The sequence below is a fragment of the Eumetopias jubatus genome, unplaced genomic scaffold (genome assembly GCF_037043125.1).
Source record: "Eumetopias jubatus isolate StellerSeaLion01/CBP00866 unplaced genomic scaffold, mEumJub1_p1.0 scaffold_1, whole genome shotgun sequence".
NCBI lineage: Eukaryota > Metazoa > Chordata > Mammalia > Carnivora > Otariidae > Eumetopias > Eumetopias jubatus.
This window is the reverse complement of record NW_028274807.1, coordinates 54,290,898-54,317,989: the sequence shown is the minus strand read 5'-3', so window position 1 is coordinate 54,317,989 and position 27,092 is coordinate 54,290,898. Positions and strand designations below refer to the sequence as shown.

The following is a 27,092-nucleotide window of genomic DNA, read 5'->3' as shown; positions in this document are numbered from 1 at the left end:
TTACTGTTACCAATTAACATAACTAAATGGCTTGTTCATTTGATAGTATTCCCATTGAGTTCACTCTGATATCTCAAAAGCATTGTTTTTTGTCAAAACGGTTGAATCATATATTTGCTTCTTTTTAAAAATGCTAATTTTGCCATTCTACCAGGTTTGTGCTTTGTTTTCTTGCAACATGGCTAGGAGGACAGAGAAGAACTTCTTTTGCCACTGTAATTTTGACACTACCCTGCTTGATCTAAATTGTGCAGTCCTGCTAAAATGCCTCAAAATTTTACTGTTTCTTTTTATAAACTCTCAATCTTGTGATATCTTTCCTTTCTTAGGATATGAACGAGTCTGCCAAACAAGAAGATATTTTGGAATCCACAACAGATGCTGCAGAATGGAGTCTCGAAGTAGAACGTGTACTACCACAACTGAAAGTCACGATTAGGACTGACAATAAGGTATAGAAGACAGAATACATTCTGTTCAAATAGAACTTCATAAGGCAATTTCAGGGTCAGGGGTACTCTCAATTACACAAATGATTTAAGGTGGTAGGATTCAGCTTCCAGTGTTCAGTCTTAGCAGAGATTTAGCAGATTGTTGTTGAATGAATCAATAGTGTAATATTAAAGAAGGAAACGGAAAGCAATAGATCTTTAAAGTCGTTTGGAACACTTGTCATGTTTCCTTGGGATTGAGGGGCATTTTTTCAATACATTTTGATGTATTTTCTTAGAAGTCATATTTTGTTTAAGTGAATAGTGAACAAAATTGGAATTTCATGACTATATACCAACTGATCATAGTTAGAAAATGGTTTTGGAACCCTGCTGGATGGCAGAACAGAAGACATCCTTGAAGTTGCCTTACATAATCTATTCATTATATATGATTAAAAGTCAAGTAGTAAGCAAATAATCAAAGCATTTGCATTAAGATTTGGGGATTGGGCCCAGATGAACTGATCCATTTAATCAAGTTTCTATTTCCTTTTTACCTACAATTTACGAGAACTTCAGAACAAACTAATAGGTGACTAGACAATACCATTCTCGTTAATACTATAATAAGACACAGAAGGGACTAGAGAGACATCTTGGTAAATAAACTAAAGGGGTTTTTATCCTTGGAGGCTGGAGAAGAGCACCAGCATTATGGAACAAGGTTCTAAGGAAGCTTGTTACTCTGAAAATATGGTTCTGTATCTACCCCCAAAGATTGCTGTTTTCCGAGTGCCTTGGAAATGAATTCATTCTCGGAATGTCTGGATTTGAGCTTGTAAAACTGTGTCCTAGAGAGGGTAAGAAGCAGCCTAGACTCCTCGGGCAGTCCTAGAATTGGATAAGGGCAGCAAAGGTCTTACTAGACTGAGCAGCTGTAAAGGTAAGTGGGCAAATCCTACAGCCTGTTTGCCATGTATTTACTCAAACATTATGGATAGCCATTATTTGACTACATTAGGGGTGAATTCTTTGTTTGCATATCTCATTTGTAAATACGTATTAATACAGATTTCTTCACTGATTTGATCTCTGCTGGAAGCCATAATTTGCAAAAATGTGGTTTTTTTTGGTAAAAATGTAATTTCTAATTCTTTAATTTTATAAGAAGAAATCTAATAAAATTAAAAATCACTATTATTGTGATTCTAGTTAGAATAACATGTTAAAATAACCATGTAGTGAGGAACTCTCAGGCACATCTTAATCCCACAAGGAAGCAAGTTTAATTTATTTACTTTCAAGCTAAGTAAACTCTTGAAATCCAACATCTCATTTAGAGCCTAATAGGATCACACAGGAGTGTCTTTAAAGCATGGTCGTTGATCTCTACGTAATAGGACTAACTGAATAAAGAAAGAATATAAATGTAGCTTCTAACACATACAGTTTTACAAAACTAAGTACACGTCAAATTCTACTACAATAATCAGAATCCTGGGTTCTTAGAGAGCCAATTATCTCCTGATTTGAGGAAGAATTAAGTAGGTGAAAGTTGGCCTCTTAGTCTCGTGCCATGTATTACCAGCCTTGATCTTATGAGGATATACTGTGCCAAATTAATTATATAGTCAGATTTTACAAGCAACATTCTGAAATGTCAGATAAAGTTTTGAAGGTTTTTCTCTTTACATGAAAAGCATTTTGAATTTAGATTTTTGTGGTAAAATATACTGACCTAAAGTAATATTTCAGTGCTTTTTCAGAATTCTTCTCTAGATCATTTGGCCTTTGTGTCTAGTATTTCACAAACTCTAAGTATTTCAGAGGTATCAAATGGGAAATACAGGTTTTGGGTCAATTCTTTATTCAGCTTTACTTAAGAAAAATAAAATTATACATTGATTTGAGAAAATAAAGGGCTAATGAATAAAGAGATGTTTTTCATGCCTCAGAAATAAAAATAATCTGGTCATGAATGAGGTTTCTCACAGGCTCACTATCCTGCATCATGGTAGATCACATTCTTCCTCAACTCCTGACTCTACCAAAACCAAACCCTCTTCTTTCCTTTTGGCCAAAACAATGATCTTTCACTCAACACAGGCTTTTTAGGACATTCGGAGAATTCAACTTTGTGTTTGAGGGAAAATGAGTTTTTTTCAGATCAATGTGCTTTACTGATCACTGTTAGATTAATTTTTAAGTAGCATAGAGATGTGGGAAATAAGTAATAAAGGGCCTCCATTATTTAAATCCATTATAAAGTTCTTGAAAATCCATTATAAGTTCTTGTGTTAGTAGAAAATAAGTCCCATATTTATTTAGCACTGGATCAAATGTTTGTTTTGCTTTCTTTTCTCACGAATTCAGTTTATTCCTTGTATGCTTCCTGGCAGGTAATTTCAAAAAAAAAAAGTAAATCTTTTCTGTTCTTTTTGCATATTATAGTATGTATGCTTTGATGAGATCCTCTCATATACTAATATTTTATTTTATATTCTCCCTAATGTTGTAATTAGGTTTTTATTGCTGGGCTAGCTTATCCTTTTTTCTGGCACCACTTGTTACTGTTGACAGTTTTCAAAGAATGCAAACAAATTTTAATATTAGCTTAAACAAATTACAATTGGGAAAATACGTATGTTGCCAAAAATACAAATAATATGTTCCACAACTGAAGGTGAAGGACTTTTATCATATGTTAGCTTGAATGGACCATATTAGTAACTCCTTTTTTAGGGTTGGTTATGGAGAATGCTCCTGGTCATTACTTCTAGAGTGTGATATACCCAGCGACCAAGTTGAAGGACTTCTATCATATGTTAGCTTGCATGGACCATATTAGTAGTTCCTTTTTTAGGGTTGGTTATAGAGAATGCTCCTGGTCATTACTTCTAGAGTGTGATATACCCAGCGACCAACTCAGATCTACCCTAACTTGGAATAATGTGTCTAAACAACACAGTCAGAAGTTCTGCCAAGAAAGTCAATAAATCCAGCCAAATCCTGGGTCATTCCATTCTAGTTAATGCCTCAGTTATGACCAAGTGAGTAAAGCTCTGGAGTCATTTCCTTAGAAGGGCAGTCTGAGGACAGCTAAGTTAGAGTAGATATCCGTGCCACCTAATAAAATCATCTATGTGTATTATTAGTACACTGTGACTATATATCTTGCACTTTTTGTTCTTTCCCTCCTTTTTTTCTCTTTATATCTCTTTCCCTTTCTTCTTGTGTGTTTTTATGTCTTTTTTATTGTTTTTTGTTAGACCAGCAGTTGGTGCCCACAAGTGTTACATAAGTACTCTGGTGAAATTTAGAACTAAGAGCAAACATCTGTGATTATAATCAGACTAGACTTAAATCTGTAACTGGTCAAGAATTATCCTAATCTGAGTCTTTTTTTTTAAGATTTTATTTATTTATTTGACAGAGAGAGAGCGTGCATGCACAAGCAGGGGGAGCAGCAGGGAGAGGGAGAGGGAAAGTAGGCTCCCTGCTAGGCAGGGAGCCTGACTCAGGGCTAGATCCCAGCACTCTGGGATCATGACCTGAGCCGAACGAAGGCAGACGCTTAACCAACTGAGCCACCCAGGCGCCCCTCTCTCTTTTTAAAAATACACTTCTGTTTTTAATTATAAAAATAATATGGAAGCAATTCAGGGGGAAAAGGGATGGGCAGTGTGCTATGAATTAGAAGCTAGTGATCCCACATTTAGTTTCACTATCAATTCCTGATTTATTGGGCCAGAGTTTCAGAAACCTAGTGGAACTGTGGTAGCCACAAAGATCAAGGGAAGGTAGAGCCTGTCTCATACATCTTCCCTTGGTACCCTGAATTCACATTTCTACCATTTATTAGATGTGTGATCCAGCGCAAGCTACTAAACCTCTCTGTCCCTCCTTCTCCTAATCTGTAGAAAGGGGCTAATTATATTACTTACCTTACACAGTTGTTGTAAAGCACCAACAACAGTGTCTGAGACATAATTAATGCCTAATAAATAAATGTTAATGTTAAATTACAGTATTGTTATAATATTATTATGTTCTATCCTGGCCCTCTTATATTCAGTGCCTGTATCAGTATTCTGGAAAAGCTTACAAAATTTCTGTACTAATACTTCCATCATTTAAGGGAATATTTTAAAGCGTCAGCATGATAGTCTTACATGGGAATAGAATCAGACTCACATAAGTAATCAGGCTCGAAGTATTCACTTTGGTAAATCTTTCCAGTTTTTTTTCCCTAGTAAAGGTATATATGTTATGGTAATAATAACTGACATTTACTAAGTGTTTACTGTGTGCCGAGTGCAGTTCTTAACACACTTCACATATTATTAATTCACTTCATCATTTCCACTGCCCTGTTGGATACAGGTATCTTTTATTGCAGGGGTGGAGACTGAAACACAGTGAAGTGAAGTAACTTGCTTTTGCCTAGCAAGTGACAGATATTTGAACCTACAACCCAGGTTCTTACCTATTCCACTAGTGACAATACCACATACTGGTTAAAAGCACAAATTCTGAATCCAGGTTGCCTGAGTACAAATCCTGGCTCTAATACTTACTAGCTGTTGGACCCTGTGTGCAAGTTTCAACCACTCTGTCTCAGTTTCCTCATCTGTACAATGGAGTTCATTATAAAACCTACCTCAAAGAGTTATTAAAGGGATTAAATGAATTAACATATCTTAAGCACTTAGAATGGTGCCAGAAGAATTGCTTAATATATGTTGACTACTATTTCTGTGTGCTTTTATGTGTATACAGTTGAGATTACACCTCTGTTTTTAAAAATATCGTAGTACATCATGAGCAGTTCCACACATCCTTAAAACTTATAAGCCATAACTTTAGCTGAGTGGTAGGTAGCAGAGATGGCTTGGCCAAGCTCAGCAGGTTGGGGTCAAACCAGGAGGTCTAAGATCTTGGTGGAAGAATGGCCGGCTGGACAGAGTCATGCAACAGCTGATGGTGAGAATATGGGCAAGCATAAGGACCCTAAGATCTGAGAATACAGACCAATAGCAAGAAATGAAACCCGCCAGTGAGTCATTTTATTTTATTTTATTTTTTAAGATTTTACTTATTTATTCATTTGAGAGAGCAAGAATGAGAGAGAGCGAGCACATGAGAAGGGGGAGGGTCAGAGGGAGAAGCTGAGCGGGGAGCCCGATGCGGGACTCGATCCCGGGACCCCAGGATCATGACCTGAGCTGAAGGCAGTCACTCAACCAACTGAGCCACCCAGGCACCCACCAGTGAGTCATTTTAGAGAAACAAGTGGTTATTGAGGGTGGAAGTACTTGGTGACATTTATTGAAAGATAATATTTTCCTTCATGATTGAAATATCTTTAATTCCATAATAGTAATTTTTTAAAACTTTTAAGTGAACCAGTTGACAATTGCTGGCTGGAATAATAATGGTAGTTGAGACTGAGCTGCCAAAGAATTCTGTTCCATAATTTCTGAGGAAATAAAAGACATGGTTGCATATTCATATAGATTTCACTTTCTGTAATTTTTACTAATTTTGAATCACTAAATAATGCTGTTTCTCAAAGAAAATTATTCTTTTTTAGTTTTCTTTTTATTATTAAAAAAACAAGCGTACATTTGACTTCGTGGAAATAAAGGAGATCACCTAAATGGGAACAAAGACTGTGTATTTAGAGCTTGCTATAGCGAGGGAGTTAGCCACCATCACCTGCATTTGGCAGAGACTTAAAGGCAGGCAGGAATATTTAAAAGATCTATTGTGGGAGAAGGAGAAGCCTTCAGCAATGTTCAGATATGACTGGAGATTTGGAGGCAGGCTAACGAGAAGCAGGGCCTCCTATGTGTCTGGTTTGGAGAGGATATGTGGCTTTGTCTGGTTGGTCGTACATTGGAAGCAGGTGGGTGAGGAGAAAAACTGGGGAAGCCAGCAGTTACTAAGTCCTGACTGTTTTTTGGCCAATTTCACTCAGAGGTTATGGTTTGACTTCCTGGACTAGTTGCTGCAGATTGTGGGTCAGAATTTTTTTTTTTTAAGATTTTATTTATTTATTTGTCAGAAAGAGAGCGAGCACACAAGCAGGGGGAGCGGCAGGCGGAGGAAGAAACAGACTCCCTGTTGAGCAAGGAGCCTGATGTGGGACTTGATCCCAGGACCCTGGGATCATGACCTGAGCCGAAGGCAGACGCTTAACTGACTGAGCCACCCAGGCATCCCAATAGGTCAGAATTCTATTTTATATAATGGCCTGGACATTGTTCTGGATTCATATATTCAGTCTCTCAGCTTCATCCATTGAACCGAGGGAAAGTGGCTTCTTAAAATGATCAGTCTTATCAGTCTTTATCAGAATGACTTCTTTTTTTTTCAAGTCAAGGGTTTTTACCATAATAGAAACCAAGTAAACATTAATAATATTTATTCCTGTTCTCCAGAAATAAGGAAGAGCAGAAAGTGTGAAATCAGTTTTCAACTAAACCTTACATAGACCCTTTTCCTCAATTATACAGTATTTATTCCTAAACAATTGTATATTAAAATGATTTAATATGAGGTGTTTAATGCAATGAACAAATGCTCTATCATGCTTTCATGCCCTGGATATTGTAATTAAAATTTTGATTAATGACTGAAATTGATTTTTTTCCAAATTATAATTAAATGTTTCCTGCTTTGTTGTTTTAAAAGATAGTTGGCTAAGTACACCCCCTTCATTCCTCCAAAATGTCTCCTACTCATTATGTAAATCTTAAGGTTCATTACAAGAATTTAGATAAAGAGATTATATATTTTTTTAAAGGCTTTGGAAGTACTACAGCATGTGCTTCTAATTATTTCAAGCCTTTGATTCACTGAACTGCTTTTTTACATCCTTACCTATTTTTCAGTGTCTAACTTTCTCAGGGTGTAGCTGTAAAAAGAACCTTAAACTTTAAATTTCAACTCCAAACTGGATTTTGTTTTAACGTAAATAAACCATACACGTATTGCCTTGGGTAGTTCACAGCAAGAAACCTTTCTGCAAGAGTCATTGTGCTAAGGATGGAATCATTGCAATAGTCTTGAGCCCTTGGGCTCTCTAGTCACTGTGAGAGCTAAAACCTAAGAGGCAGAAGAGAGGCCTTTATTAATCAGCAGGTGGAATTCCATTTAAATGAACCTGGAGGGACCACAGAATTACTATATTAGATTTAAGTCTCTTCAAATTGGAAGCCAAATCCTGCAGAAAATCTACAATAGTAGGCTTTCTCTTTTTACTGTTATAGACAAATCTGTATCTGGAAGCAAGACGAAGGAGGGTATTTTTCTCATTCCAAAACAGTGCAGAGAGTAACTTGCTTTTTGACCTTCTGCCATTGCTGTGTTTGGATGCAGTATAAGAAGAATATTAACAAAATTTAGCTTTCTAAATATTTTTGACCTGCAGGGATTTATGAATTGTTATAGTTTGGAAATAAAGAGCATTTCTTAAGACTTGTACTCTGGTTGTTGGATAGGCTATATTGACAAGATTCTTGCATCCATGAGCAAAGAGGTATAATATATTCTATGGGCTAGGATATAAGAATACAGCTTATGTATATATTAGTCATTAAAATTTGATTCTGCCTGTTATTTGAGTAATGGAGAAACTACATTTATAATTTTTTAAGATTTTCTGGTAGACCTTTTGTTGAGAAATATCTACATAAATAAAAAAATAAGGCACCAAATAAAAAAAAAACCAGCTTTCACAATTACCAGTAACAAATGTAAATACAGGTGGCAATAAGTTGGTCTCCATGAGGCTCCATGCAGGAGTAATAGCTCCAATTACTGTCACAAATGTTTGTAATTGTATCTATTGCTGCCAGACAATAAATGCTTTGTAATATAGTAAGGCCATAAATGTACATGCTGCTGTTGTTTAAACAAAATACAATTTTCAGCAAATTTATCCTTGAAACACCTGCTATAATCAAAAAGAGGTGAATGCTATCAAAATAAACTGCCTAAATTAACTAGACACACATACATTTTTAGAGCAGCCTGCATGATTACTCAACTGCCGCGTTGTCTCAAAGAATGAGGGGAAATATTCACTGATGGACATTTACAGGCAAGCGTTCTTTAAAGGAGACTACAAAAAACAGAGTATTGCTTTGGAGTTTTGTGTTATTTTTAAAACATGGTGTTATTTTGTGGACTTAAAGTTTTATTCACTGTTTTTTTTTTTCTTAAGCTGGTCAACTATGTTTTTTTTTTTTTTCCTTTTTAGCATATGGGTCATGGACAGATATCAGGATTGTGGAAAAGAATAGTGTGCTTAAAATTATATATGTAAAACTACTGCAAAGGGGTGGAGAAAAACCCAGCCATCCTTAAGCAACTGAAAACGATTTTTAGCTGCTTCTGTCACAGTCTTGTTGAACATTCAGGATGTTCTGTTTAAAGATAGTTGATGATGCCTTCCTTCCTATTTACCCTGAACGTGGTAATGTTTCCACTGGATCGGGGAAAGGTTTCATTTATCACAGATCGAAATAGGAGAACAAGTGTTTTTGCTTTAGAGATTACCATCAACTCTAAGAGCATCAACAGTGTAGCAGATTTTAAGGAGATAACCAATGAAGACCGCATGTTATATAAACACTGCAGAGGGAAGTTACTAATGCCTCACAGCAGATATACCTCAAATAGACCCTTGTGATTGAGAGCAGTGAATTAATATATATTGATTATAATTAAAATTTCTAGACTGCCTAAATATTTCATTATTGCAAAGTATGATTTAATGTTTCCTTTAAATCACTTAATGTAAAAATATGAATTGAAACAGAAACCATTTGTCATATAGACCTTCCTATGAAATGTACTTTTTAATTGGTTTGATTCATTTTTCCAATCAATGATATTAGAGTAGTTCTCACTATCACAGTGTTTTATTATTAAATTTCTTAATATGTGGACAAATTTTACTCCCATAGCCTTTATCCCATTATATTTGATTGTTTCCTTATGCCAAAGTAATGACTTATGTTTCTTGATTTTTCAAATATGCAGATGGCTCTTTTTATTTTTTCAGTTTTTTTGTTTTTTGAGTATTGCATGAGATCAAGGTTTTGTTTAGTAGATTCTTGAAGTTGAGCAGGAATGTCAAGGCTCTCTCTTCCGGCTATGCATTGTGGTTACTCAGCATCCTGTGAAATAATTACATTCTCACTTGGCCTAAGAGTGCCCTGCCTTCACAGAGGGGCCCCCACCCGCTCCCCATCTGCCTTGCGGGATCACTTCTCTGAGCTTGTAACTCCTTCTAAAGTCTAGAAACCCTCGCTCAGGAGATTTCTGTGGCCATATAAAAGGGGTGTGGATGGAGTAAGCACGAATAATAAGTTAGAGTCAACATATGAAAACACTTTAGTAACAGATGGTAGTCAGTAAAGGTCATCATTTTGTTTTGTTTTGTTTTTGTTTGTTTTGTTTTAAAGATTTTATTTATCTGACAGAGAGAGACAGCGAGAGAGGGAACACAAGCAGGGAGAGTGGGAGAGGGAGAAGCAATGCAGGGGTCGATCCCAGGACCCTGGGATCATGACCGGAGCCGAAGGCAGACACTTAACAACTGAGCCACCCAGGCGCCCCAGTAAAGGTCATTTTTGAGCACAAAATTAGAAATGTAATTCTTTAACTAACAAGGTATTTTATTTAGAGATTATGGATCTCCAGTTTCAGTTCAGTTACAGGCAGGTGTGAGAATACTAGTGGTTGTTATGACAGTCTTTGCTTACCCTCTATGCACACTGTCTTCCTCTTCTCTACAAGGGGAATATCTAGAAAGCAAGAACTTTCCTGAAGAAACTCGCATTTCCAGCACTAGTGGATTCCCATATTCCCTGCAACAAATATACACATACAACATATACCACACACATACATATTCAGCCCCTCCTAAGTCATATATTCAGTTCTTTGAATGCTTACAAAGAAAAATCCTGTTTTCACACCACAAGTGTGTACCACAAAAGACTTTAAGCTGCTGGCAATGAAAGAAAAAGGTCACATTAAAAAATTCAGAAAGTGACATTCTGTAATTACCTCACAACCTGATGGGCATTTTTCATTCAGAAAGTAATTCAGTCTCATGAAAAAAATGCTTGATGAACAATCTCTCTCACCTCTCTCCTCTCTCTCTCACACACATACACACAAACGTGTACAAATGTGAGCCATGGTGAAGCTACAAATTAACAATTAGAACAAGAAGAAGAGATTGCAAAACCTCTTGTGCAAAGTGGCAAAAAGAGAATATAGATAATGTTCTATTATTAGGGAAAGGAGTGTTGTGGGTGGAGGAGGGAAATCCGCTGCTCTTCTCCTTGCATTGAAAGCATGATGAATTATCGACCTGTCCCAGCAACATTTGCTACAGTGAACTGAAGACATATGCAGCCACTTCTATCAAGCTGTCTTCTCTACTTTTTTCACTTAACCTGATGCCCTGCCATCAGATTTCCAAAGAATTTTATCATTGACCATGGATGGGGTATTAAACATGTTACAGGAACATCAGTATTCCACACTGAAATCTTGAGACTGATCACTTTTGGACTGCCGCTCACATTTGGCCCTACCTCTCTAACACTGCAGCTATAGTTATAATTTTAACAACTAAGTCTCTCTCCCTGTGGTTGAAACAGAGATGAACTGTCCAGCTGCCCAGCCACAGAGTGTGGTCAGTAGACAACCCCTAGCTGTCTGCTCCTTTGATGGCAGAGAGCTTCCTAGCCCGGGTCATGCCCTTCCAGAGTAGCCTACATCTGGACTTATGTGAATTGTTTAAAGTATTATAAATAATACTGCTTTGAAAATTCTTGTAAATGTCTTTTGGTGAACATCTGTACACATTTCTACCGGAATTTCTACTAGGGTGGAATTGCTAGGTCTTAGGGTATGTATATGTTCAGCTTTAGGAGACCCTGCCAAATAGTGTTTGAAGGTGGTTATACAAATTTATACTCCACCCAGCAGGGTATGAAAGTTCCAGTTGCTCCGCATCTTTATCAACATTAAGTATTGAATCTTTTTAATTTTTGTCATAATAGATATGCTATGGTCTCATTGCCATTTTAATTTGCATTTCCCTGACGACTGCTGAAGTTGAACTCCTTTACATATGTTCGACATTTGGATATCCTCTTGTCTTTTGCTATTGGGTTATCTGCTTTTTCTTTTAATTTATAGAAATTATTTTTATATACTCTGGATATGAGTCCTTTGTCAGGTATATGTATTGCAAATATGTACTCTTTAGCTTTTCTTTTCACTCTTATTGGTATATTATGATAAACAGTGGCCTAATTTTAATATACTCAAAATGATCTTTTTTGGGGAGAAGGGAATATGGCTAATATTTATGTTTTATTTAAGAATTTTTGCTTACCGCAGTGCTATGAAGTTATTCTCCTATGTTTTCTTTTTGAAGCTTTATTGCTTTACTTTTTGCATTGAGTTCTGATTCATCTAGCATTGATTCTTATGTATGGTGTGAGGTAGAACTCAAGATTTATTTGGTATACATATGTGCGTGTGTGTATGCAGCTGACCCAGTTTATTGAAAAGGTTATCTTTTCACCAGTGCACTGCTTTGTCATAAAAAAATGAGCATGTATGTGTGGGTCTGTATTTGGACACTGTTTTATTGCACTAGTCTATTTGTTGTTCTTTCATACTACTGAAAATGGTATCTTTTTAGATTTTATTTTCTGTTTATTGCTGGTATATAAAAATAATTATGGGGGCACCTGGTAGCTCAGTCAGTTGAGCGTCTGACTCTTGATTTTAGTTCAGGTCATGATCTCAGGGTCATAGGATCGAACCCCGCATTGGGTTCCGTGCTGGAGATTCTCTCTCTCTCTCTCTCTCCTTCAAATAAATAAAATCTTAAAAAAATATACAATTCTGTGTATATGCAAACACACATCTCCAGGAAACATGCTAAATTCACTTATTCATTCTAACAATAGGCCTATAAGTTGTTTTGCATTCTCAGTGTATATAATTATATCATCTGCAAATAACATCAATCTTCTTTCTTTCTTTACAAGGCTTATCCCTTTTATTTCTTTTATGTTGCCTTACACAGTGGTTAAGAACTCTAGTGTATGTTGGATATAAGTGGTATTAGCAGGGAGAAAGCTTTCAATATTTCAGTTTTACCACTAAGTATGATGTTAACTTTATGACTTATAAATATCCTTTACTAGGTTAAGGAGCTTCCTTTTTGTTCCTGGTTTGCTAAGACTTACTACGAATGGATGTTACATTTTTTTCAAATGATTTTTTTTCTTCATCTATTAAGAGGATCATATGATTTATTTCCTCTTTTTTTCCCTCTCTTGCTATGGTGGATTATATTGATTGATTTTTGAGTATTAAACTAACCTTGCATTTTGGAATAAATGCAACTTAATTATGATATATTATCCTTTTTATATATTACTGGATTTGATTTGCTGGTATTTTGTTGAGAATTTTTATATCTATGTTTACAAAAGACACTGATTTGTAATTTTTCTTGTTTTTTAGGTGTCTTTGTCAGGTTTTAGTGTAATGTTGTCTAGGCCTCATAAAACAAGTTGGCCATTGCTCTCTTTTTTTTTTTTCTTTTCTGTTCTCTGGTATTTGTATAAAGTTGTTGTTATTCCTTAAATATTTGAGAAAATTCACTGATGAAGCCATCTGGGGTCTGGATATTTCTTTGTGAGAAAGTTTTTAATTGCATGTGTTTATCCTAAAACTGTTTTAAATTCATTTTTTAATTATACAATATATAAATATATTCTTGGAAATATTCAAATATTACAGATGAAACTAAAGTCTCCTTTAACCATTACCCCCTTAAAATTTTTAGTTATACTTCACTGCATTTCATCAGGGAAATGATAAGTCACGATATCGTGGTCTCTGCCAGTTTGCGCTCTACTGCTGACTTGCCTGTAAACTTGGGCAGTCTACTTTAAAGGAGCTACGTCTCAATTTCCTCATCTAATGAGAGTTTTTAAAAGAATTGAATGTGATGATGTTTGGATAGGGCTTAACATAGTGCCTGACACATACTAGACATTCCTTGAATGTTAACACTGAAGCTATCATTAGATGTAAGAGGATCTCAGAATGGATGTGACTATTGGGGAACTACTCTATACCAAGGAAGGAAATAGAAAAGGTTTCTAAGTAGCCAAAATAGAAATCACAAAAAACTATGTACTAAATCTCATGCATTTTATTTATAGGAGAGTCTGATAAATCCTTCTTTGGAATTTACATATAGTTGTTTCAGAGATTATTCTAACAAGGTTGGTTAAACAGACTATTCATCCACAGCAGATTAGAAGCAGCAAACCTCCTGTAGCATCTAAGCTTTAGCAAAACAACTGAGCTAAGAAACATTTATTTAATGTGCAAACTTGAATTGAAAGTTGTCAGTTTCTTGTATTCCTTATTGAAATTGGGTAGCAAAGCAAGAAAATGAAAGAAGCAGGTTGGTGTAATGGAAGATCTGTAAGTGAGAGAAAGGACATTTGGCTTTTTGTAATTGACATGGTAAAAATCATACCACCTCAATTTGTTACCCAATCGGTGAAATGGAGGCACAAGATTTCCTCCCCAGAGTAATCTTGAAAATCCACAGAGAAAGTGAATTCAGGGGTAGAACAGAGGCCTGATGAGAAAAATGCAGTGAGGCCCCTTAAATGCAGGGAGCCCATAAAAACCCTCGTAAATATTGTCATATTCGCTAAAACACAACTGCAAAAACAGAACATTAAATTAAGATTCCATTAGTAATTATTCATAACACAGTTGGGGGAGAACCAGTAAGAATAGAGGGAAAAGGGAGGGTAGATGGCAGAAGTAACATTTTTGTGATAGAGAGCAATTCAAAATACATCCGAGCCTTGGGGCCCTGCTCCCGTTCTTGGGGGCTGGAGCAAAGGTGCCACTAGGTCCATGGACTATGAGACTCATCTGTCCTCTGGCCGGGACTTTTCCTGGGCCGAGAAAAAACATCCCAGCATACACCAAGGTGCCTTCCTTAGCTTTGTTCTATGAAGAGTCCTTTGGCTCTCTGCCTCTCCACACATAAAGAAGCTCAAACTTGGGAAAAAAACTGAGAGTGTGACATTTTACAAGTTGTAAATTAGTGAAACGTATACACAGATAAAAGTTCCATTTGCCATCCTAGCTCGTGTTTCGGTCTCTCTCTCCGCAGCAATTTCAGAGAGGAGCTTGGAGTATTGAGTTTGAGATCCAGACAACCAAGTGTCTATGCATCATATGTAAAGTTAATCATTCAGGGGTTGTGCTGTTGAAGTAAAACCCAGGGATCCATGTAGTCTTGCTGGTCACCCTAACGGCTGCAGCTGGATCTCCTACATTTTGATTTTATGGTATGCTGTGAACCACCATCTGCAGATATGGCATCACAATTCTTCAGTTTTTGAAAAAGGGAGAGATATAATTTGGCACTAAAGAATTTGGAGTGGGGAGGAGTACCTTTGCTGGCTACCTCAAAAGTGACAGAATTATATGAGATTTTGTATGAAGGGATTTTTAAAAATAGAAAGTCTAAAGAAATGATACACTGCATCATTATTAGTCTTCTCATTTCCTCAGAGAGAGGAAATGTGCTGGATTAGTGAAAAACTCAACTTCAACAGAGAGGAGAAATGAGCTTAGTGAACACACTTAGAGCACTTTGGAACAGGTGACCAGTAAACTCCAGAGGCCCATGCAGTCTCACTTGATATGTAACAAAAAAAAAATTTGGTTTACCTTATGTACTCTGTGGTAGTTCATTTATCATAAAGAAAAGCGGTCTATGGTATGTGGAAAATGCACTGGTTTGGGAGTGCTTTCCATTTTCCAGACATGAAACTTGAGAAAGGTCATTTAACTTACTTGATTCTTCGTTTTCCTCCTATACAATATGTATACATAGACAGTTTTCCTGTATTGAAAACAAGCCCAAATCACAGTGGTTTATAATCATAGTAACAACACATTTACTCTCACTCAGGACACAGGTCTGCTGATGTGTGATTCAGCTGCGGCTCTACGCCTGCTGTGATCCATGTTCCTTATTCCCAGACCCAGGTTGAAAGTATAACCCCTGTGTGGGGCATGCCTATTATCATGGCTGGGAGAAAGGGAAAGCGGGCTGATGGAGGCCTCTTACAGCGTGTGCACAGGCCTGGCCTAGGCCATGTCTGCTGCTATTCCACTGGCCAGAGAGAATCCCATGGCCAAGGCCAGCATCGATGGAGCAGGGAAGTATACTCCTCCCACAGCTGGCCTGCAAATCACATAACCCTCTTACAGGGAAGGGTAGAAGTGAAAAAGAAGGGATGCGAAATCGACTTAGCACTCCAAACCTTTCTGAGTCTCAAATAAGGAACGGTGTGTAAAAGTGCATTGTAACCTAATGGATTCTCTACCAATATAAGGATTGCTAGCATTGTTGGACAGTTCCTTTTACTCTTATTTTGGGGATCAAGTCCTTTATCACTTCTTCATTCTTACCACAAACCTTTGTAAACTTTTTAACCATCTCCATTGTAGTTTTTTAAAAGCTATGTATTTTGCCTTTTTATATTCATGTTTTTAAAATGTTACAAGTATGATCACTTATATTTTCTGCTGTAACTGTATTAAACCCCTTTCAAGAACTGCTTGGGCATCCAGAAGGTTTTTGACTTTTTTCCCCCCTGATGATTAAAGTGATGATTAAAAATTGTCTTGTAGGAAATTTGGAAAATTTTGGAAGAATAAAGAAGAAATTCTAAACATCGGTATCCAAATTCCTGGCTTAATATATGCATACACATACAAATATACACAAATGTTAGATTTTACTAAATTGGACCAATAATAATGTATTCCTTGGGGAATGTTTTTCCACTTTACTATATGTTGTTCACGTGCATTTTTGCTGGGTAAGTTTTTATTGAAAACATGAATTTAACATTTCGATATGCAATACATATATATTTATGAAGCCCAATAATAAAACAAACACTCGTGAACCCACTACTTGACTTGAGAACTAGACCATTACGTGCCCTTGAAATTACCTGTGTAATTCTGCTGCTGTCCTTGGCCTCCCGTGGGGAACCACTGTCCTCACGTTTGCGTATCATATATTGCCATTAGCCACTGCTGCTGCTTCCTCTTCCTCTTCCTCCGCTTCTTCCTTCTTCTCTCCCCCCCTTCCTTTTTTGTTTTCGTGTTTTTGTATATGTGTATATCTCCAAACAATGGATCACTGAGCTGTGCTTCATTGTGAGCTTTATAAAAATGATATCATACTGCATTATTTTTAGTGGTGAAATGGATATTACAAAATTAGTTTAAACTGTCCTCTACTGTTAAATATTTAGAGAGCTGTTTTACCAAGAACTTGTACATTCATCTTTGTGTGTATCCCCGCATGTTTCCTTGAGAATAACTTCTAGAGGTGAAATTGCTGGGTTAAAAGGTTAGAACGTTTTAAGCCTTTTTTTTTTTTATAACTGTACATCAGGAAATGTGTCCATCTAGATTTTAATAAAACAAACACTCAGGTTTATGTGGCAGATAATTATAAATCATTATTAGCTTTCCACTTTAAAAGGCAGTAAGAATACGTAAATATGTCCCAGTGGGTTATCATATGAAAAAGTTCCAAACTAAATTCCTCAGTATTTCTGGCTCCCTAAAATCTGTTCTTCTCACCCTGTGATGATACTAATATCTTAGTTCCTAAGCCTAGAAACCTTAAAGACACCTTCTCTCTGCTACCCCACCTCCACTTCAGCCAGCCTGCACTTGCCCTTAGTCCTCGAGTCCTGCGAGTTCGGTGGCCCCGATGTCCCTTGAGCCCATGCCTTCTCTTTCATTCTCACAGGCACTGCTCTACCGCAAACCCTGCTCATGTACCACGTGGACCATTACACAGCCTCGTAACTGGTTGCCTACCTGCCTTCAGTCTCTTGCCTTTCTAATTCTTCCTGGCCTTCTAGGCCTTCTCTGTTAACTTTCTCAAAACACAAACTTGTCCTAAAACTGAAACCAAAAATCTTGAATAGCTCTCCATTGTCCACATGATAAAATGCACATTCCTCAGTGAAAGCCCTCCGTCTAACTTAACCTACCTCTCCAGCTTTGCTTCTTCATGATTCATCCTCCACCCTGCCCCACCCCACCCCGCCCCGCCCCGCCTCTGCCCCACTCCACCCCACCCCAAGAACTTTGTGTTTTATATTCCAGCCAGCCTGGGCTCTTGTTCCCTATATATTTTCCGGTTTTTTTCTTGTTCCTGTTACTCCCTCAGCCTAAAATACCCTTCCTCTCCCACTCCTTTCCAGCCTGTTGAAATGCCACTCATGCTTCAAGCTTGCACTGCAGTGCCAGCTCCTCGGAGTTTAACATCAATGTAAGTTATACATAGATGAGTCAGGCATGTTTAATTCTCTCAAAATACTTTATCAGAACATGAAAAAAATAGAGTTTTTACATTTGCTGGGTAAAAGATAATGCTGGGTAGAAAAAAGCAGAACACAAACTATATTAAAACACCGATTACTATAAATAAAATGCTATCTATATAAAGTATATGTACGTATATATGTGTGTGTTTATACATGCGTATATCTACAGGCACAGAGAGTGTAGAAGTACTTGGTGTTTATTAAGCTTATGAAATTTTTTTTGGAATCAGGCCGGACGAGTACTGTTTTGGAAAAATTACTAATATAATGATACCTATTAGGTTCATTTTCTTTCATAAGGATGCTTGCTTGGGCTTAAACAGGTTTCCATTTTGGGGCTTAACCATAGTTGCTCCAGTTGCAGCAGGCCAGCCAGTCAGCTCTCCTCCCTGTTCCAGTGTTGACTGGCTGAGTTGGGAGAGGCCTGTTTCCTTGCCAAATCTGTCTAGTCATAGTCACGGGTGATGAACAGTCCCCTCAACTGTAAAATGAAAACGTTGCACCAGATGACTGTTAAATGGATGAGTAGATGATCTTTAAGGTCCTTCCCAGCTCTCATATTCGAGATATTTTTTGCTCATGAGACAGAAAAATGCTTATGGACAAAGGGAAGTGCTGATTTGTTCTCTGCTCTAGCACCTTCACTGGTGTCGAGTAGCAGGTTGCTCCTTTTATTAACTCGGACCTGCCAAAATATATTCTGTGGGAAATAATACGTTTGGCTTCTGATCCAGGTGCACCACTACCCGAGTGGCTTTGGGTACGCCCCTTTCTGTCACTGGGCCTCTTTTTGCTTATCTGTGAAATGATAAAGGTGAGACTAGATGCTCTTTGAGGTTCCTTATTGTAATCTTATCATCGGTATGCGTGATGTACCCCAGGATTTTTTTTCCCCTATAGTCACTAGCCCATGTTTCAAAGTTAAGAAATCGGTAGAAGAGGACAATTCACATTATATTTTTGTCTTCACAGAATAGTGTAGATAGCAATACTTTGCATCAGGGTATGCAAACAGATATGTATAATTGAGGAATATCCTGGTTCCATCACTTCAACTTACCATAATATTTTTTCTCATCATGCGTATTTCTCCAGTCTTAAAATTGTTATCTTTAGTAATGTAAACCAAAAGATTTTGAAGATATCTTGTAAGAAATTAAAATGTTGGCATAGATTTCAAATATGCACACTGATTTGGGTCAGCCTAATAGGAATGCGATGTATCTCAAAATATATGAACTCTAATAATCCATATAGATTTCCTTTTTTAAGAAGGAGAAGTCTTCCAAAAACAAGGGCCCCATCTTAATTTTCAGGGGACAAACTAATACTTGATATATGATACTTGATTCCAGAGTTGCTTCTGGCAATTGTTACTATTTAAACAAGTATTTCTTTTCTAGTAATTAGATTTTTTTTTTCATTTTGATGGGAAGTCATAAATATTAACCACCAGCAGTACAGGAATAATTTATATTCAAATTGTCAGACATCACTCTGTGAACACATAAAATAATCTACATTTATTTAGAACCTTTAATCCTAACATGCTCTACACATATTTCTTTATAATCTGATTGCAAGCTATATATAGGACTTCCCTACCTGAAATAGGGCAGCAACCAAAGTAATTAAAATAAAGGATACAACTTCAGAAAAGTAGAGGAAAGAAGGAAATGTATATTTTACTTGTTCCTATATGCTCTTATGCCTATAGGATTGGAGAATCCACGTTGACCAAATGCACCAACACAAAAGTGGAATAGAATCTGCTCTAAAGGAGACCAAGGTATGTGAATTATTTCAGGTGGATCAATGTCCATTTACCCATCTGTTGAACACCTGTTAAAGGAGAACATGGAAAAAAAAAAAGATGCAATCCTTGCCTTTGAGGAACGTACAGATTGAATGTACCATATTATATTTCAACAGCCCTAACACTTTAAAGAAAGGTAACTTTCTAATCAAAGCAGTATAATATATACCTAATATAGAGAGAGAGATATGTCTCTAATATACTATACAACTATACAGTATATATACAAATTATACAATATACAAATTGTATACATTATATTGTATAATATATATACAATATATATACCATTATACAATATATTCAGAAAAGGAAGAATGATGAAGTATTTCTCTAATATATATATAGATAGATAATCTAATGTATCTATATATATTATGTTTCTCTAATACATTACATGTTATATATTAGAGAAACATTTCATCATTCTTTTCTTTCTGAATCCCAAGGGATAAAAGAGTACCAGGCCAGCAAGGCTTAGAACCTACAGCTTCCCCAAGCTTGCTGCTCTGACAGAAATAAGGACTTTTTGGAGGATGCCACAAGGAAGCAAAGTTGGAATGAGAAGTTACAGGTCCCAGGCTAGAGCTATAAATTTAATGACTTCCAATGGGAACATTCTAGTCATCTTTGAACAGTACTACAAGAAAGTCATGTTATTCCGTTACCTACTTTGATTGCGAACTTTATATAAAGCAAATTCTACTCACATACAATTTGGATCTGCATAAGGACGAATGAATTGACTAACACTACCAGGTGCTTTTTTTATTTTAACATTCTGCCAAGTGTGACTAAAATATTTCTCATTACAGACTTCTTTTGCTATTGAAAATTTCAAGCTATCTTCTTTTTCACAAGTGGTTGAGAATTTGTGGGATGAACTGAAGGAGATTTAGCCCGTTTTAGACTATTTTTGAAAAATAGATTTGTGAATTCTTTTACCTACTAAAATCCTATGGAATTTCTAGGGATTTTTGGATAAACTTCATAATGAAATTAGTAGGACTCTGGAAAAGATCGGCAGCCGAGAAAAGTACATCAACAACCAGCTTGAGCACTTGGTTCAAGAATATCGTGCAGCTCAAGCCCAACTGAGTGAGGTAACTTAGGAATAATATCCAGGGATTTATTTCAGTTAATGACCCTGATTCCCAAACATGACACAGCACTTTGCATTTGAGAATCATGAAGTGCTTTTCACAAACAGCAACACATGGATTCTCTGCCCACTTGAGGAAGCCACGTGAGGCGGTAGAACTTGCCATCTCCATGTTACACGTAATAGAAATTATCCTCTAGAAGTCTTGAAATGCATTTCTTCTTTTGATTTAAATAAATGAAGGCCTGTATTGTTGGGGAACATTGCTTAGAACAGGAACAGAGTGTCAGGACACCTGGTTTTGTTTCTAAGGCTGCTGTTAATTTACCCTATGAGTAGGAGGAAAAAGAATAGTATGCATTTACATGTGTCAGAGGGAAAAGACATCATTGCCTTAATGGCTTACAGCCACATAATAAGGAATATGAAAGCAAGACACGTTCAAAGACAAGCAGTTTAATTAATTTAATGCACAAATTTTTTAATCCTTTCAAAAAGGTTTTAGAATTTCAACCAAAAAAAATAAAGCCTTCAGCCTTTGAAAGCAGCAGTTCTTTGTACCCCCGTAGGGATCCAAAGGCTTTCCTTGGGAGTTATGCCCCCTCTCTCCTGATGCTGAGGAAGACTAGTAAGAACACTTGCAAATGTCACTTAAAGACCTTTTTTTCTTTTAGCGAACAAGGTTGCAAGAACGGAAAAAAATGGAAATAAACTTGAGATACCTCTGTACTTCCAGAAGTTCTCAAAGACCAAACAGAAAATAATCTTCACTTTTTTATTATGTCATTTATTTAACAAATTATTCCCTCATGTACACATCTACTCGTGGATGTTTTTACTTTCCAAAATGCTGTAAAAGTCTGATGAAAGCCACTGTGTATCTGTCAAACATTGATATTAAATAATTGTTAAATTAGTTTCCAAGAACATATTCCGTACTGTCATACCCATTTGTTAATCCTTATTAATTGCTCATCCTGATGCTCTATTATGATTGATTTTTTAGAACTGGTTTTCTCTGCATAGCATGCAAATTAGATCAACCAAGAGCTACTCTCCTAAACTGTAGGAACAGCTGAGGACAGTTTTTATTGTGAACCATGCCTGTGTGAGTTACACAGTCAGTCTATGAAGGCTAAGGTAGTTTATCATTTTATTGTGCCTTCGTTTAAATACATGGTGCCTGTTAGGGACATAAAACAGCTACAGTTAAATGTCACTTTCACAAATATATTCACAAATGAGGAGGGGGGTTGTCATAAAATGATATGCAGAAACTGCACACACAAAGAGGTCACATTTAAGTAATCTGCTTCTGTTTTGAATTTGTCATTAAACGCAATGTTTTCTCCCTTAGGCGAGGGAGCGCTACCAGCAGGGTAACGGCGGGGTGACGGAAAGGACCAGGCTCCTGTCTGAGGTACACACTGTGTTCTTGTTCTTGCTCCCTCAGTGTCGGCTGAGCCCGGGCCGTGCAGAGCCGCGGGCGCTTCCATACAGCTACAGCCAGGCGTTGCTGACTTCAGGAACCGCTTGCCGTGGCTTTCCGTCCTTTTCCTTCCGAGAAAATCGCTCGTTTTCTTATCAATGACCCAATTATGTATTTATATACTGTTTGTTTCCATAAAATGCCTGAAGTTGTTTTATTAAATTCAACATAGAACCTGCTGATAATATTAGCACATTTATAATCTTCCTTAATCTTTTTAAAAACCTAATAATTATGATTAATATATAGAAGAGTAGGTAAAGCCCTGGCTTAAATGTCTTATACAAATTTTAACGTGAGTCTGTAAGATGTAAGATTTGTTTTTCGTGATTGCTGCTGATGTATGTGAGCCTGAGTATTTCTCTGTCCACAAACTGGAAGTGGCTTGTAACTCTTTCTCTCTGGGAACTTCTGAAATATTTGCATATATTGTTGTATTGATTTTCATCATCAGGCAAGAGGGTAAGATCTAATATATATTCCAACTTTTTACTGAAGAGCTGAGAGAAAAAAAGAATCTTACAACATGGTCCATAGCCAATGTACAAGATTATCTCCGGTAATTGTCCCAGACTTTTTCTATATAATAGAATTAAGCTTTTATAGAGATTATTTGAGGCATAGTTATTTTAGAATACTGGAAGTATAACTTCAGAAATATTTAGACCCTAACCCTGTGGTGCTTCTAGGCAAATAGAATGTTACGTAGAAGTAAAGTGCTCACTTACGTTAGCTAAATTAACACTTGAAGGGGGTCCAGGGACCCATTTAGTTCTTTTGGAGGAGGCAGTTATCCCCAGTTGGAACATTGCAGGTGCCTAAAAAAAATTAATTTGCTTTACTTGGATGAGCACTTTATTCCCAAGGAAGTTTTTACTCACCAGCATGATAAAAATAAAGCCTACTAAGTTACAATAATTATGGCTTAGTTCTAGGTCATATAAAAAGTTTTTGATTTTTTAAAGATAACATGCTAGGTTGGAATTTTGCTAATAGAGGCTGTAGTAGTATAATTTTGAGTATGACGTAGAGTACAGACAGGAGCCAATGTGACAGCACAATATGCCTCCTGGAGTTCATGGTTTGGATAGAGCAGTTGGAATATTTTTATATACAGCCATATGGTATAAACATTATTTTTAGCGTCCTATAGAGGAAAAGATGGCGTCTTTCTTATAAAACTATAATATTAAGAAAGATACCTAGTAAGCCTTAGAAATCCAAAATCTTCTCAAGATGTGTATATGGTTTTAACTAATGACTCATTATTAAAGACTGGCATGGTTGGGGGCGCCTGGGTGGCTCCGTCGGTAGAGCGGCCTCCTCTGGATTTCGGCTCAGGTCATGATCGCGGGGTGGTGAGATGGGGCCCGGTGTCAGGCGTGGAATCTGATTAAGATTCTCTCCCTCCCCGTCTGCCCCTCCCCACCCCCACCCCCGCTCACCCTTCTCTAAAAAAACCAGAAAGGACTGGCACGGTAGCTGCTAGGAGGTAACTGCAAGGTTTGCGTGTCTGGGGTCCTAAAACCACAACTTAGATCGTTTTTTTCATTGTCATGTGACAGCCTGAGAACATCATTTGGTGAAGTTTAATGTTAGGAACACTCTCAGAAGATAAAAAGCTTTGAGTATCTGCCTACTTTATCTTATTATTCAGATTACATCCAGAACACTCCTAATATTTTTGCATTCCTTTACAGATGTATTATGTCTAAATTTTCTTAATACATCATTCAATAATTGTGAAAGTTTATTAAAATCCAGAGCTCATGAAAACTTTTTTTTTTTTTTTTAATTAAAGGTGACAGAAGAACTAGAGAAGGTAAAGCAAGAAATGGAAGAAAAAGGCAGCAGCATGACTGATGGCGGTGAGTACACACTTCTCCTAAGGGGAAAATGAGCAAGAGGAGAGTATTTCTCAAGAAATCTATTTAACAAAATACTATTAATAAATCGGGAGTCTGCTTTTTAAAATGAATTTGAGGAGAGGTAGGTACATGGTGCAAAAATGATGTCTGATAATCCATGTACTGTTTTCCTTATCAGTCAGCTTAGGAGAGTCATACTTTTTTTACCCTTATTTAGGATTTTTTGATTCAAACTGAGTCGATTCAGAGATAGCGTGGGAAATACTTAAATATACACTTTGTTATTCCAATTTTCAAAAAATAATATTTTCTGTTTTCATCAAAGGAGCTTCATTATTCCATTTTATGTGCAAAAGAGCACTAAGTGTGTGCCCAAATGGCACGAAGACAGCGATGGGATGACCTTTGTTTTTCTTTCTCTTCCCCCCGTGGGCCTGACCGGGCAGAGGGGTCAAATAGAGAAGAATTACTAATTCTCTAGTAATCATGCTCCATCATGAGCTAGTTACTTTGGCAGGGCCCTAGTTCACTGCCTAAGGCCCTTCTGCGTTCTAGAAAGATTTTCCAGAGTTCTGATGATACATACTGAGTGATCGTTCAAAAGAGGACGTTTAAAGGTTTTGCAGTATGTTTGAATGAGCCCATTATCTCTACCTCTCAGGTAATTCTTTCTTCCTTCTTTTCTCACATTGTATCCCCTTTCCTTCAGACAAATATTCTAGCCCATAAAATTTATTAAAGACATCCTTAAATACCCCTTTAGTAACTCTTCCCCGAGAAAAGGAAGGAAATTCAACCTCAGTATCAAACGCTGTGTCATTTCCCACCCTAAATCTCAGGTACCACAGCAAAACTCTGTGAATGTCAGTATGTTGTTGGCTGTGTTTTCAACCCTATTTTTGGCTTAAGACAAAGTGAGGAGAATGTCATACAATTCTGTAATACACTGATACTCCAAATGAACATTTTTATTGCATGTTATTTTCATTTTGCAGCTCCCTTGGTAAAGATTAAACAGAGCTTAACAAAGCTGAAGCAAGAAACCGTTCAGATGGACATCAGAATTGGTGTTGTGGAACACACATTACTCCAGTCGAAACTGAAGGAGAAGTCCAACATGACTAGGGACATGCATGCAACAATCATTCCAGAATCTGCAATAGGCTCTTATTAAAACATACTGTTTTTCATGCTTCTGATTAGTTGTTTTTTTATATCAAAGTATATTTCATGTGGCAAGATTTCAAAACACAATTATACCTCTTAAAGCATGTTCGGTGGGTATTTTTTTACGTATATACACATACATATTGTATCATGGTGTTTACGGATGGTTAAAGCCTTTAAATTGAATCTAATATATAATAAAGTAATTAAAAACTCTCACTTTCAAAGAAGCTTTCACTAATCATTACAGATGTTAAAACCCCCACTCAGTGGCATATTTTCCTTGTTGTTCCTTGTGGAAGCCAGTGTGTATGACCCATGTTTTCTGCAGGGACTCCTGCTGCTGGGTCTCACAAGCGACACGGACCTTTGACACAAGCCTGGCACCTTCAGTTTGATCCACCTCTGCAGTGAGCACAAGTCCTTCTGCACCCGGCAGCCCCTAATGAGGACTGGGGATTCTTTCTAAGAACCCAAACTACCTTTGCCTCAGCTTTATGGTTACCTAAAATTACATTTCTTTTAAAAAGCATATGAGAAAACTTCAGTGTCCTTATTAACATTTGAAGTTTATTATTTATCAGGAGTATTTCATGACCAGAATGATTTTATATCTTCTCTGATCTAAGGCCACCTAATAAGCAAACAAACATTTCAGTCATGTTTGACTCTGTAGTGACAAAAAAGGCATATATATGTCTCGGTTCTACTTTTTTCTGCGGTATTGGCTGTACTAAAGCAGCAGAACGGGAGATAGCAAGACATGTGAAGATCAGGCTCCTGGTTCTGGTGATCTTTACTTGCACATTGTACTGAGCAGCTTTCTAGTCTGGGACTTGTAAATTGGTGAAGTAAGCAATATTAGAGTGACCAGACTTAACAACTGAGGAAGACTGGCAAAGAGAGCACAAACCAGAAGATAGCCCGCATTTATGTTTTAAAAAGAAGAAAAATCTAGAGGTAAATTTTGATAAGAACACTATATATATGACAACAAAAATAATAAAATCCCTTTCTCAATTTTTATCCTAATATTTTCTCCCCCCAATTTTCTGCCTCTGTCTTTACTTTGTAGATGACACATGCACACAAATCTTCTTTTCTCCTTCATACTCTGCTTGAATTTAAGTTTAGATAAAAGAAAATCAGGATGTGTAAACTGTTCTCTCGCTCAAGAGGGTGACAATAAATGTAATGGCAAATAAGTCAGTTCATTTAGTTTGGGATATAGGCAGTTGAAAAAAATCCAAACTTTCACTGCCCTTATTTTATGGCCATTGAGTGGGGCCTGGAAGAAAGAGGGGAAACCCCAACTTGGGTCTCACAAGTGAACACTGATTCCCTTGGAACTTTCCTGCCTAGATACTGTCATGGTTGCAGATTTTTAATGAATTCAATCAATGCAGAGAACTCTTCTAGATAAATTAGAGCTCTCCATAAAGTGTACTTTTGCTCAGAAGAAAAGCACACTCTTCACTTTGTGTAAACATGCAGTAATCTAAGAACTCTTCCAGCAAGTAATGTGGGCGACCTATTTTTATTTTCTTCTCCAAAGCAATCTAGTTTACTTGGTTTGGCTTAGGTAGCTGCCCCCCCGCCCCCCCGTTCCCATAGAACACTGAATACCTCTAATACAGAATTTATTGCACTTCATGGTAATTATCTATTTTCTCCTACCCTCTCTCATGGACTGAGCTGCTTGA

General features: G+C 36.9%; 1 protein-coding gene across 2 annotated transcripts in view; it reads left to right on the top strand.

Moving 5' to 3' along the window:
• The window catches only part of IFT57 (intraflagellar transport 57), a 52,755-nt gene extending 27,262 nt beyond the window's left edge, over window positions 1-25,493 (top strand). Inside the window, exons 6-11 of one of the 2 annotated variants that reach the window (XM_028110626.2) lie at window positions 330-452; window positions 19,665-19,736; window positions 20,735-20,866; window positions 22,223-22,285; window positions 24,156-24,222; window positions 25,218-25,493. In XM_028110626.2, the coding sequence (XP_027966427.1) occupies window positions 330-452; window positions 19,665-19,736; window positions 20,735-20,866; window positions 22,223-22,285; window positions 24,156-24,222; window positions 25,218-25,396 (636 nt within the window). In that variant the 3' untranslated portion in view covers window positions 25,397-25,493. The remainder of the gene's footprint in view (window positions 1-329; window positions 453-19,664; window positions 19,737-20,734; window positions 20,867-22,222; window positions 22,286-24,155; window positions 24,223-25,217) is intronic. The other variant, XM_088024404.1, reaches the window with a different exon arrangement.
• The last annotated feature ends 1,599 nt before the right edge of the window (window positions 25,494-27,092 follow it).